Source organism: Pygoscelis adeliae, unplaced genomic scaffold, assembly GCF_000699105.1.
Source record: "Pygoscelis adeliae isolate BGI_AS28 unplaced genomic scaffold, ASM69910v1 Scaffold156, whole genome shotgun sequence".
Lineage (NCBI taxonomy): Eukaryota > Metazoa > Chordata > Aves > Sphenisciformes > Spheniscidae > Pygoscelis > Pygoscelis adeliae.
The window spans coordinates 210,916-225,197 of record NW_008825016.1 but is presented as its reverse complement, the minus strand read 5'-3'; the positions used below and the strand labels follow the sequence as shown (position 1 = coordinate 225,197).

At 44.8% G+C, this 14,282-nt stretch overlaps 1 protein-coding gene across 1 annotated transcript in view; it reads right to left on the bottom strand.

The window, feature by feature from the left end:
• NPAS2 (neuronal PAS domain protein 2) overlaps nucleotides 1-14,282 on the bottom strand; it is a 53,807-nt gene that overhangs the window by 4,626 nt on the left and 34,899 nt on the right. Inside the window, exons 13-17 of the mRNA XM_009326282.1 lie at nucleotides 13,472-13,578; nucleotides 13,211-13,302; nucleotides 7,124-7,271; nucleotides 1,086-1,280; nucleotides 83-237 (exon numbers count right to left, since the gene is read on the bottom strand). Of these exons, the coding sequence (XP_009324557.1) occupies nucleotides 83-237; nucleotides 1,086-1,280; nucleotides 7,124-7,271; nucleotides 13,211-13,302; nucleotides 13,472-13,578 (697 nt within the window). The remainder of the gene's footprint in view (nucleotides 1-82; nucleotides 238-1,085; nucleotides 1,281-7,123; nucleotides 7,272-13,210; nucleotides 13,303-13,471; nucleotides 13,579-14,282) is intronic.

The window sequence follows — 14,282 nt, the reverse complement described above, 5'->3', positions numbered from 1 at the left end:
AATACCTGGCGATGCCTCCGCCCGGCTGCTGTCAGGATGCAAGAAACGACAGCCTTCCTCTAGCCTGCCGCGGCTTTCGCACCCGCTGCTGCCCCGCGCTTTGTTCTGCCGGCCGGCAAAACCCTGGGGAGCAGCGCGCTCTGCAAGCGAAGCCGCCCCGGCCGTGCCCTCAAGGAGTTGAGGCGGCAAACGACGCCCCGGGAAGGCAGGAGCGAAGTGAGGTGCGATTAGCACCGCCTTAAAAGCCCAATGATGGGAATAAACCTTACTGAAGAAAAAAATGGTGGGTTTTTTCTATTTATAATACGGATACACTTTTTATTTCAATAGAGCCATTATAATACAGGTATGTGGGAGGTTAAAAGCTACAGCTGAGGGGTCTGAAGATAATGATGCAGCTCTGTTTGCCGCACACTCGGGTAGCAGAAATAGGAGCTAAGTTTTCTGGGAAGGGGGGTACGACAGGTGGGTGGAAGAGCAAAGACTGGAAATGCCGAGAAACCAGCAATAAGAAAAAAAACCCCGTGCCAAACCTACTAGCTTTCACAGGTCTCAGTTACTACTAACTGAGGCTGAACTTTATTTCCCGTGCAGGCATCTGTTACGCTCACAACCTGGGGGGTCTCCCACAAATCTCAACGTATTCCAACTGTGTGCCACCACAGCAGACAGGCTTTGTTGTTTTGGTGGCATCCGACTGGCTTCAGGGAGCAAGCGGGGGTAAAGCTTATTTTGAGAGGTCGCACTGCCGACACCGCTATTGCTAGTTCCCAGTGTGGTCGGTCAGGTGTCTTTCAGGATCAGCTGAAGAACAGTAAGTCACCTGCACCTTTTGCATGCCCCCCTGCTCAGTTTTCAAGCTGAAACAGCTGCTTAAGTGACCCTCCTGGCTGAGGTCTTAAAAAAGGGATTTAAGGTAAAGTAAATGCTGTAGGGAGACCCTTTATATAGACTGCCCTTATATAGGAGAATAGGGAAGGAAAGGCAAAGGCACACTTACAGGACTGATAGGATTTTACTTGCTTGTTTAATAACAGCTCAGTGTCTTTCCATATAAATGCTTCTGTATCCAAGGAAATGATTACCTGGCTCGATATCGCGCTTGCTTCTCTCAGTGCTTGCTGGTTCGCTGTTTGGGAAGATGCAATTTGCCCTTGAAGTTGAGGACTGGGGACAAGCTGCTGCTGAGAAATGGCCCCTGACCTCAGCTGTAGCTGCTGTGGCTCCGGCTGCTGAGTATTGCTAAAGCTCAGGGACACCGTCGGCTGCTGTAGGAACATCTGGAAAAGAAGGAGGGGAGGGTTTATTTACATAGCCCAGCTGTCTTGGGTAATGAAGGTGACAAATCCAAAGATATATTCTAAAATAAAGTTAATCACATTTCTGGATTTGCTATGCATTTACTGTTAGTTGGAAATCACCTATCTTTTCTACATTAACAGTTCTGCGTTATCAAGAATCTCTAGTTTCTTGATTTCTTGTTCTGCGAGTGCACTCATTGCTCGCGAAATGTGTCCTGAAGGTACAAATCCTGTTTCCGTGGGGCAGGCACAGCCCTCGTAAAAGCAGTTCCGTGTTCTGGGGCATCCTGACCAGAGAGGAGAGAGTAGCTCCATGTCTTTTCAGTCCTTTCATTTCTCCTTTCAACAAAATCAGCCTGCCTTTCAGACAGGGCTGCTTTTGAATTTGTCTCTGGAAATTCAGCGCCTTACATACAGTTGGGTTGTCAAATGTTTTTAATGAGGCCACAGTCAGGCCAGAGCTGTCCGTGTTGAATGGCCGTGTCCTTATCATTGGGAAGATGTGTAAACAGACAGCCACCGTCATTTATCTGATTTCCCATCAGGTAACTGTCAGCCAGTGTTCTTCCTAACCGTGCCGTACATTTGGCTTGTGCAAAAAAGCTAGCAGCTCCTCTGTTAGTGTTTCTGTAAACGATATACTCTCCATGCCTGCATTGCAAGATGAGGCTTTCTTCTTTAAAAGTTGCAGGGCTTGGGCATTTTTGCTTTTCTAGGGGCTATTTCTTTTATTATAGCTGTACAGAGGAAAAAGGCATCTTTTACAACTATGAATTATTAATGCTACAAGCTATCTTTGCAATATTTCAAACCTAGCCTCTCGACACTGAGGACTGTACAGAGGTACGCATCCCAGGTAGTTGAAGGCATTTTTGGATCTGATTCTGATTCCACACCACTGCTACACATGTGGAACTCCATTAATTGAAGCGGCGCTACTTAGGGTTTAAATGAAATCAGAATCACAATTATTCTCTTCATTATTCATCCATCAGTCTCATGCCTAGCAATACATCTGAGGTACGCCCAGTAATTAGTACACCTTTCTGCAGCTTATTGCTATATTAACAATTCCCTCAACTGTCATGTCCCCTCTAATTTTTCTTGGAAAAAACCTGTACCTTTCTCCAAAGGACTGGCACAATGCATTGCTTTTCTTTGCATAAGTATGGGTTGATCCATCATATTTGTACTCATTTATCTAGCTTTTAAAACATAGTTTTTATTTAAATATGATAAATTTTTAATGAATTCCTGCGTGCCAAGATTTTACTCAGAAAAAAGGTACAGACAAAGCTTACATTCATCAGCTGAGAGACGAGGGCAATTAATGAAAATGTTAATGGACCTAAAGCAACGACTTGTTTCAGGTGCTGTAGGCTAACCACATCTCCAAGACGTCTGATAGAAATAAATGGGTCAAGTAACAGAGTTGGGGCTGCTCACAGCAGGTCTGAAACTAGCTCTGAGTGTTTTCTTTTAAAAACACTGCTCACTGAGTTTGGAGCCGTTACATATCAGAAAGACAGATGGTCTTGCAACTTCTGCCAAGTAAATAGGTCTTATTATGAATAAATCAAAGACAGAAATTATGAAAATTCGTTTTCTTGTTTATTTTCTGTAAATAGAAGCTAAGCTTTGGACATGTTTGGTAAATGAACTCACTTGATCAGCTCTAGCAATTAAACTGGTCGCCATTGATATCAAATTTGATATATAACATTTGGTATAAAATTCAGAACAGGTAAAGCAAGTGGTGTGTTTCAAAAATGTGATGGGGAGCGTGAGCCCACTGGTACTGGCCAGACCACTGCAAATTAAGACCTTTAGGAGGATTATCTTAAGTGTCCTCCCTGTACGTGGCGCACAGGGCTGGAGAAATACCTGCAAAGTCAACATCTATCGATGCAAATGTCAGGCAGGGCGTGGACTTGCAGCAAATGACTTACTCTGCCTGTGTGCACGCCTTACTTCCAGATGAAGGCCAAGGAGCTTATCCTTGAAAGAAAGTAGAGTAACCTACTTTGCAATTACCAGAGTGTGCCACTGGGTAGGAATGTGCATGGTTAATGGTTGGCAGCTAAGATGCTATAAATTTACAGCCAAGTTTTATCCCAGTAAACCAATTTTCCAGCTCAGGGCAGGAAGCGATGGTGCCATTTAACCCGTGTCCCCGCAGAACTGGAAGACTCAAGATGCCTCTTCAAAACAAGAGTTAACCTGAGAGAGGATTGAAGCGTGAATTTCTACCTGCTAGTTAAGCCTAAAAGCAAGAACATGCTTCATTCGTACAAAACTTACCAGTGTTTTTTCATAACGTGCCTCTTTTGTGATAGTCCTGTCTGAATTCCCCTGAAACACTGAAATACGGCAGCTTTAAATAACAACAGAAACCCCCTAATAAAGAATGAAATCTTTCCCAGTCTGAGCAAATCCGAGTAGATAAATTAGCAGCCCCCTAACTGCACTGCTGCTAATGACGTGTCTCGTGGCTGATTCTGCGGACTGCAAGGTCAGTGAAGCATCTTACAAATATTTTTTAATTGGCCAGCTTGTTAACATACGCAGCAAAGCAGCGAGGGAGGGGAGGGACCCTGTGACACTGCTGCCCCCTCATTCCGAGATAGATGGTCCCTACAGCTAATGGATGAATCACGTTGGCAAGACATCGTGAGGAAAACGGCTCTTTTGACTCTACCTGTCCTTCGGATAATCAGGGGATTATAGCCTTCGGGCTCATCATTACAGACATCAAGACTCTTTCTTTATGTAAAATACGGAAAGATGAGAAGCACAGCACTGGGAAGCTGAGAGTCACTGGCTTCGAAGGGAGCCTGGTTTGCAAATGATGGGTGGCTGTGGACGGTCTCGTTTGTAGCCCTTCTGCCTTCCTCCCCATCCGCAATTCATTAGCTAGACTGTTCAAATCTGGAGCAGACACAGCATCCTTCAGACTTCTGAGGTTACGCTTGCTGCTCCTGTCCTTCATACTTTCGTTTGTCAGGAAAAGCCGTAGCAAGGATTTAATGGAGTTTTGAACACTTTTGTTCAGGGCCCACGACCCTCCTGCTAGTTTCATCTTTCATCGCACAGGGCTCTTGGAAATAGTTTCTAACACAGATTACCGTGCTCAACATCTGTCTGCTTGGGAAAGCATTTCTTGGTGGACTGCCGTACTGCAGTTTTGAAGATCTCTGAAGGAAATGGAAATGGGGCTTAATTCTCCGCAGAGCTACCTGTACACTTCTGTGTGGAAGGGAGTGAACCAGTGGGGAAGATATGCTAATAAATCAGCTAACGAGGGAAAGCCGGAGAACACTTCCCCCTTTTCAGACAGCCTAAGGCACTCCCCCATGCTTACAGCTCTTCTACGCGGAATATTAAAGAGACCAGAAATGTGCTTGATAGTAATGCTCGCCTGTTTGCTACTATGCTTTGTAGCTCTGATAATAGACACAGATCAATGTCCGCAGACATCCAGCTCTCTGAACGATGAAATCTGTGCGGCAAAGCACGTGGTTGGATTTCTGATTTAACAGTGTACTCCTCGCTGCTTGCGAGTCACAGAAGTGCTGCATGCAGAAGTGTGAGGCTTTCTTTCAAGTTGCCCCTAGCCAAATAAGACAAAGCTAATTCCTGGTCTCGCTCTATCCCTGTAACAGCACAGTAATTACTTTGGTTTTTTCTAACCTAGAGAAAGTGGGAGTAGGAAGAGGCCCTGGCCATGAGTCATTGTGACCGCTCACGTCTCATCGCCTTGTTAGATTGCCCTGAGGAGACTGAAAGGCACCCGAACTACAGAGGATGACCCTCCCCGTCCAGCATTGCCCCTTCAGGCAGATACGCAGCCCCTGCATTTCCGAGCTGCCCTCCAGTCCCCCTGCCTCTCACTTCTGCATCTGCAGTAAGCTGGGAAATGGTCAGCACTAAGATCAGAGAACTCGTACTGGTCTGAAAGTATATTCCTCTGAAAATATATTCCAACCCGGTACAGTCTTTGTCGGGGAGAGGATCACCCGAACGGTATAACTCAGAGCTACAAATTGGCATGGGGTGAGCAGTACAGGACTACCCACCATTTACGCACTGGGCCTCCTCTTCTCTCTGCTTGAGCTCCCTATGAGCTTATCTGAGAATCTGTCCCACAGTCTTTGGGTTATTAAATGCACCATAGCGCATATGGGAGACAGCTATGTAAAAATAAAATCCATTTCCTGCATATAAGAATGTGCTCTGATCTTCTATTTTTGCATGAATTATGCAAAAAAAAAAAAAAAAAAAAGGATGAGTGTATGTGACTATTGAAGACTTCACCAGGAGAGAGTAATGGTTTTCACCCAATTAAAAAGAGAGGAAGTGCGAATATCACGTCTCTTGATATTCATAATAACAATAATAGCTTTCAGACATATGACATGATTCTGAACTGAAGACCAGTTAATTGCAGAGAGACTTTCCCTTCCCATTAATCAAAGTCAGTGCAGAACCAATAGAAGAAATGCACTGAAGTTAAACCTGGTCTACCTATATGCTTATATGGCACCAGGAACAGAGCGCCCTGGTGTTGGGACCCACCACTGCTGTGCTGTCTTACAGCAGTGCACATGCAGCAACTTAGGAGGCAAAGTTTCTGATTTGGCTTCACTGATCCCTTAATTGCCTAAACATACAATCCCAATTTGTTTTAATATGTGAAACTGCATTTCACAGATGCTGATGATGGGTGAGAGTCTATTTCTGTGGAAGCTGGGAGCAAAATTCCCGCTGACTTCAGCAGGTCCCAGGTTTTCATCCTGTGCTTAGAATGTTCTTTGAGATATTAATTTCTGTGACATTAATTTTAGCTTGTCTTCTAAAAAAATCTTTTTAGTACAATACTCACAGTGGGTCCCCAGTGCAACATTTCTAGCAAGGGTCATTTAACCTGGCATTTAGAGTTAAATTTTGAGGAACAGAGCAGTAATCACCCCGCATCCAGAAAATTTCCATAAAACTGGATGATTTGTCCATTTGTTGTTAAGTGAGACCTGCGACGTACTGAACTGCACTTGCTATTATTTCTGGTGTTTGGCAGACAATAAGGCATAGTACAAAGCAGATACTGTACTTGGTGAATTAAAAGCAGATACTGTACTTAGTGAATTCTAGCTCTGTGTAGGAGGTATCAAAGGCAGAAGAAGAGCAGGCTCAGTCAGCTTCGCCCTAAAGGCTTATGCTGGTCCAGTGAAGAACAAATTCAGACACCTTCTGGGTGTGAACAAATGAACATCAGCAGAGGTTTGGGGTTTTTTAGCGTGACAAGGAAATTAATCTCTTGTGCTCTGTATCCAGGCTGGGGTAGGGTCAGGAAAACAGGGAGCGAATGAACGAGATGAGCACTGCCTGAAGGAGGGCTGTTGGCTAAGGACGAGCTGGACGGACAAGATACTGAGCACGAGTGATGCCAACATGAAGCAAGCAGTGACTGGATGGAAGCTAATGAACTGGAGAGACATAATAATTGCCAAGTTTGAACTTGAACACTTTTCTATTACAGCTGCTCAGTCTGAAGACTCAGTAGATGAAGTATTAAGATGCTACCGTAAATGACCCAAATTCTTCTCCTCCTAAGGTTGAGATATTTCTTTTCTTCCAGAGAGCTCTTAAATCTTTCTTGACATAGGTTACTCAAGAGGCTTTCAGAGGTCAACATCCTCATTCAGATGAGCTGGTTTCCACAAGTCCAGATTTCCCGGACTCTCGAGCCAATTTTAAGTTGCCAACCCTATCAATGGCCATGTGAGAGAGGATGCTCTGCTCTGCCCCTCCCAGCAGTAACGCACCTGTACACTGGAGTCCTGGACCAGGCAGAGCTGCTCCTGTATCTTCTGGAGCTCCTCCTGCTGCCACCGGATGTTGGCCTGCAGGATCCGGGTGCGCTGCTCTAGCTGGTCCTTGATGGTCTGGAACATGCTGAACTGTGCCGAGAACCGAAAGAAAAGGGGGGAAAATCAGTCATTATAATACAATCAGGCCTCAATAGAACATTGTTCTGTAAGAAGTTATTGGTTTCTTGATTGTAAAGCACAGCCAAAGGAATAAAAGACGTGTTTGTAATATACTGACATCTAGGCAGAGATAAATCTTGTCTATTTTCAATTTTATGCACATACATTAAATTTCCTCAGTTAGAGTGATCTGCTTACAACTGGCCCTGTTCTGTTAGGGAATTATCAGAAGGAGTGTTTTTGAGAGCATGCTACTTCAAAATATCAAGAGCATCTTAATTGGATGGCAAGTGAGTGCGTTATTTTTATTCGCCTGTAGTTTGGAGCCCTTAGTGTGGCATAACTGTATATTCTGGACGTGTTTTACTAACACTTTCCTTTTTCCGCACAGAAATAGCAGCGCTGCAATGGTTTATTCTGCTGATGACTTACTGTAGCGTCATGCAACAGCTGACCACAATAAACATTTTCTAGATTTCTACAGCTGGGTAGTAGTGAAGCTACAAGAAATACTCATTAATTTATTTTTATACGTGATGTAAAATGAACAGCTCAGCCCAGTGGGAGAAAGGCTATCCTAAATAATAATACAAAATGGAGATCACTAATCAGAGTGAAGAAGAAAATGCAACCTCCAGTAGCAGCAATACTTGGCACAAAGTGGAATCATTCAATAAGCACGGAGGGGACTAACACAGCAATAAATTCCTAGTTTTATTTGGTGTTTTCGGATATGATTCAAAGTCCACCAAAGTTAATTATTACTTTAATAGGCTTTGGAATAGTTGCTTTGCATGAGCTCATATTCCAAAAGTAAAAAGACAGACTTTGGGAAAAAAACCCACTTCGAAAAGTCTGTAAGCTTTTCTGTAATCAAGGCATCCAAGACTCTCTCTGAAAACATGCGGTGCTGTGAGTGTCCAGGCAAAAGAAAAATAATAATTTTGCTGTGACTTGGAAATGGTGCCTGTTCCTGTGGGTGTTCCAGTGGCTCTGTGCTAGTGGGTGAACCGATGCATGCCGCTGGAGCCTTCCTGCTCCCTGGAGGTGCACCTGCTTACACCATTTCTGGCTTTTTAATAGGAAAACAACAATGGTAACAAGAAGGGAATTAAGGAGAGCTCTGGTGCTAGCAGCACTGTGCAGTTAAGTGAAATTTCTGGCTACTTAGAGAAATCCAAATGTGACAGGTCAGATTTGTATCAGCTAACTGCTTTGCCTTAAACCAGCTAAATACATGAAATACCTTCACATTCCCTCCAGCAAAGCTGAAATCTCCAAGTAAATGGCCTGTAGGTGAGAAAGGACGAGAACTTCAGAGGGTTTATTTCTGTTTACCAGGTGGAGGGTGGCTTTCCCGCACAATCTGGGAGGTCACCGCTCAGAGTGGTGGCGAGGTGGAGGGGAGTTTCGTGGCCAGCCCTGCTTGGGGGGGAAGGAGGGCTGCTGAGGTGGCCCACGCAGTTGCTGCTGGCAGAGGCCCTCAGAGCCCGCTTTGGTGGCAGAGGCATCTGGGAGCGCTCGCCGCTTGCACCGCCTGCCCAAGGAGACGATGTGAGCACTCGGCCTCCGGCGCCGTGATCCACAGCGCTTTTGCCTTCAAACGGCAGCGCTGTCACCTGCAAGCCGGTCCTCCCCCAGAGCAGAAAAATGGCGTCAAAGCTCCCAACGGGAAGTCTGTGTTACTTCTAATTGGTGTTGAAGGGGAGAAGTCAGAGCGGAGAAGTCATCAGAGCCTAGTCCATGTATAAAGTATTAACCCCAGGAATGGACGAGTGGAAACCTCTGATGTTTGGGAACAAGGGCGAGTAACACAAAGGGGCGTCCGGTGCTGCTTGTTCTAGTCTGAATGCGGACCTGAAGAGTCCCAGGTACCCTGATTTTAGGAGTCGAATGACACTATGTAGCAACAGCTTGCTTAGATGAGATGCAGCTTATTTCTGCTTTGACCTGGGTCTATACAGAAGGATTTTTTAAAACGCCAAGTCTCGCAACCTAATTCTCTTTACGTGAACTCTGTTAGTGAGGACTACTCTTAAGTCTGTAAAAGGATCCTTATCAGAAAGGAATTAAAAACAATTTTAGCCAAAAGCTTCATTTTAACTGCCTGGCTGGCTGATGGCAGACTTTTCATTAACGTGCGAACTCCTTGAAGACACTTAGGGAAAGGAACCCGATTTTCTTCGATTTAAAAATGTAAGGAATTTTATAACAGATAATTTTATAGTCATTTTATACTTCAATAAGACACAAAATCCATTTCCAGGCCTTAGTTTTGAATTCGAATTTGCTTTGCAAAGTTGCACGCAAAAATACATTGCTGTTGATTTTAAATTATTATTCTTTAATTTTTTTCCAGCACCTTCTTACATTTAGCATATTCACCTAGTACTGTCTTTTTGTTCTCTTTTTCATGTGCTTTTTGTATTAATACACTTACCAACAACAACAATTAGCTGGTCTACTAGAGTAAGAGCCATTACGGAAGAAGACAAGGAACTTTCTCTTGCTTTTTTCCCTTTCCCACTCTAACCCCAGATTTGTTGATAACTCTAGCCATGACCCCTGTGATTACAGAGCTTCTATTGTTTTTGTACAATGAGACACTAACAGCAGTTGACCTGCACCAGAGAGTATTTATCTCAAGATCATTAACCGCTCTACTAATTAGGGGAGAAATCTGTAATTGTATAATAAATTAACAGAGCTTAACTCAAAATGTTTCACAGAAAACACTGCACAGCTTTAACTCTGCCATTTGCATCAGACAAAGTTGCTATCTGTCTCACTCGGGTATTTACAAACTTCCGTAGGAGCCTCAGAAAAGTGCATGTTATACACAGAAAAGTGCCAGCTTTCCACATACGGTCAAACGTGGAAGACTCAATCTGTGAGATATCTATAATTGCAGAGGATCACCAGTTTAATCAAGGTTTGTTAACGCAGACAAAAAAACCCACAGCAATAATTTTAGTCTGGTTTCTTAAAAAAAAAAAAAAAAGATGCTTTTGGGATTGTGTCAGCAGGCGTTTGGGTAGGGATAGGCACAATCCACTGGGCTCGATGCACCGCCGCTGACGGTCCAGACGGGCTGTACCGTCCGGACCGGCTGTACAGCCCAGGGAGAGGGATCGGCACTTCTGGGCTGTGACTCCTCTCTGCCGGCATGGACGTCTCAAACAGGCCAGCTGGACTGTGCCTGAGGAGGGGCGTTTTTCTCCACCGGGTGCCACCGCAGGGTGCCAGGGTTACTCCCTCTCTCTAGGTGCTGGGGGGCTGCAGCCGGGGGAGGGGACCTACGGCCCCTTGTGTCTGTTGGGATGGTCCCCCATTCCAGATGTGATGAACAAAAAGACGGACAACTCAAAGACATTCTGTTCTTACAGGTTTCATGACAATAGGTGGCTGGGTAAAGAAAAGAGAACCTATTTATTTTTTAGCTCCGTTTCCTTTGAACCTTTCTTTTCTGCCTACCTTTCAACTTTCAATGCTCCTGGTCAATGGTAGAGACATGCAACAGAGTTGTGAGAGCCTCAAAAATACCAAGTTGCTGTAATTTCATGATAGTTACAGCTGAGCAAAGGAGAGAGGGACCCGCTCGTTGCCCTCCCACGGGGAAGGCTGGGTCCATGTGCTAGCCTTGCAAGGCGCAGCCCCGGGAAACTGGGTTTCATTAGTTTTGCAGCTCACTGAACAACTTGTTCATTCTTTCTGTCTTCTGAATAACACCTGTGCAATCCCAAACGGATTATTAGTGCTAATTATTATTCAGACATCAACATCCGCTGTGTTGTAGGGGATTTTAATTTATTACAATGAGGAAGGCAAACAAACAAATATTCTAATAGGGAGCACTTGGTTTAAAGTAAACCATTTACATTCAGGTGACATCTAGTACTGTGCTGTCTGTTCATTCAGGCAAGCAAGGCAGAAGCTAAAACCGCAATTCGGCAGAGACAAAACCATCGCAGCCTTTGCTCGAAATAAAACTAATCAAAGTTCAAGCAGATGGCGCCTGAGGCGGGAGCTAACTGCTTGCTGCAGATGCGGTCGTGGCCATTTAAAATGTCCTCCCCCCCCAGCTACTGCCCCGTAGCTGAATGTTAGCTGCAAGGACACCCGTCAGAGTGCCGGGGCCCTGCGTGGTCAGACTCGGCGAACGGCCTTTCAGCTCCTGCCATCGGTCACCTTCAGCTGAGGGCGAGCGGCAGAAAGGCAGCGGGGAGCAACCTGTGCGGCTCCTCCTCGTCGGCCGGCAGCGGAGCACCCGGCCATGCTATTTCTAAAAGCGATGAGCTCGTGTTCTGCCACCAGACGGTCAACGGGGAAACTGAGGAAATGTTTGTGGTGGGAAGCACGCGTACCTGGGTTTCGTCCCTCACTCGCTTAGCGCTGCAGGCCCCTTGTCTTTTAAATAATGGATTATCTTGCTGTAGGCTGACATGTTTTTTATTTTAAGGTGGGAAGTACAGAATAGTTTCACGATTTTCATAATAGTTTATGAAAATCACCCAAGGCTGTGAAGATTTGCTGCTTTTCCCAGGAGTATCGCTATGGGGTGCGAGCCTCAGCAACCTGAGCTGCAACATCCTGGTGCTATTTCCCTGCTCCGCACCAAGGGAAGCTCCATCTTGAGCTTCGCCAGGAGCATTGCTGTGACTTTGCTGCCAGTCCAGAAGAGGGCTGCCAGAGGGCTGCCTGTGTAGACAGACTCGAGTCAGCCCTCTTCCTTTCACCGAGATTTAGCCAGTCCAAAGAGGCTGAACCAGTGGCCGTGCGACTGGACGGCGCTCCGACTTGGCAGAGAAGAAATGGAGCTGGCATGCCAGTAAGAGCGTTTTACTGGGAAGAGGCAAGGCAGCAAGGCTCTCGATAAACGACTGGAAAGCATCTCTTCACAAAGAGCTTTGATGGAGATGAAAGGGAGGTAGAAAAAAGTCAAACAAAACATGCGCAGGTTTATAATAAATAACCTAATTGATGTTTGGAAGTGCATTAATGAATAACGGAGAGAAATATCTGTAAAAGAAAATGAATGCTCAGAGCAGATAATTGATATGCTGTTTCTTCGCTGCATGCTGGTGTGGAGTCGTGAAAAGAATATTAAACATCATAGGAGATAAATGAGAATTTGTTATTTTAAAGCAGGGTTCCTCAGGACTTTGTATGTTTTATACGCTACAGGAAGAAACTCGGGGATCTTGTGAAGGAGTACAGGGTACCAATAGCAGAAGCAGCCTAGGTCCAGGACTACTCTGTCTTTTCTAAAACTGGAGGATGATGGGGTGTATCATCACAGCATGACCACAGGAGAGAAACAATGTGATGGGAACATGGTACTCAAATTTACTCCTTCAAAATCCACTGCAAATGAAACACTGAGGTGGCTTTTTGGGCCATCACCCACTTTTGAGATATGGGTTAATAGATTTCACTGGAGGAATTTGTCTCCAGCAGCATCCTCACCATTACTGGCACACTCACAAAATGGGTTTTGTTGAACTTGCATGTCCTTTACTGCTGGTTAGTTCTGCATCAGCACAGCCTAACGGGTGTTTTTAGGAGGACCGGGTGTCTTTGGTTTTAATTCTCATTGCGACCTTGACTTTGATGGGACCTGATTCTGTAGAAGCAAAGTTGAAAACTCTTTTTCTATCTGTTTTTTGTCCTCCGGTGAAATAGATGTGTGCGTGCACCTGAACCTACATGCACCTGGGCTTCTGCTCTGAATGCCTGTATGCAGATACATGTTTAAACACACAAGTGTACAATTCAGATTACTTTCCCACAATATTTTAAGCATTGGAGAGCTGGTGGATTTGGGCATTTTAGCTACTAAAGAGGTAACCTAAAAGCCCCAAAAGGAGAAAATATCAGGAGATAGGCAAGTGACCTATTGCGCTTCCAAATTCCCAACTAACCTGTGCCAGAGTTGCAGGCTGATTTTGCAGAGTTGCTTGAGGCAGCAACTGCTGTGGGAGAAGCTCACATGAAGGCTGAGAAGGCAAAGAAACCTGGGTTAAAAACAAAACAACAAAACTTTATTTATAAGTTTGGCTCCTTTAAATTTTAGGTTTCTTCTAATGCCGTGGCTTCTGTGTAAGTCGTTTTTAATTGCTAAGCTGCGTATGGGGCACATGCTTTATACTGTCTGCCTATTTTGATGACGCTTTGTGAAGTTACCTGAAGAGCAGTAGGTTGACTGAGTCTATGCACGGATAAATCCTGCTGCGTGCTCGGTGTTCTTGGCAAGGGAGTGTTAGACTCTGCAATCAGCTTTGTTGGTGTAGCTGCAAGAAAAGTACTGGTGAGTTCTCACACGCTGGAAATCATCCCTGTTTGAAGTGGGAATTACAACGAGACCTGGCTAGAAATGATTACGGCCTGGCTACATTCCAGCAGGAGTCAAGGCTGTTCTTGTTGGCTTCAATGGCAGTAAAACTAAACTGATAAGGAGGGCCTGGGCAAAGATAAAAGTAAATGAGACAGATTATGATTCTGTGCTCCAATGAATGGAGCAAAAGGACCCAAGAGCTGTTCTAAAACAGCTGGAACTCCCTTCATATGGGCCAAATAACTATAAATTTAGGTTAGCTCATCGGCTTTTCTTCCAGACCAGGGAGCAGAAGGAGTGTATAAGGTGTGCCCACGTCTTGGCTGGAGCATCCTGAATCTTGGCCAGAAGGGAATCACCCACAGGCTGTTATTGCTCATGTAAGTCTAGAGGGGCCTTGTATTGCTTATACTGATGCCTTCAAATCTGAAGAGAGAAGTCCTCATTTTCAGAACAGATCAAAACAGCAGGCCTCATGGCTAGTCCCACTACCCGTTTTCCAGTGTATGGATGGTTGCACTAGAACCTTCCCTCTTGTACGTTACCATTTCAGATTATGCAGCTCGTTGTCAGTGACAAAGACATATCATCAATATCTCATAAATAACTGTTAAATTAGCAGCTGTGGTATATAGGCACACATTCTGTAACTTGGCTAAA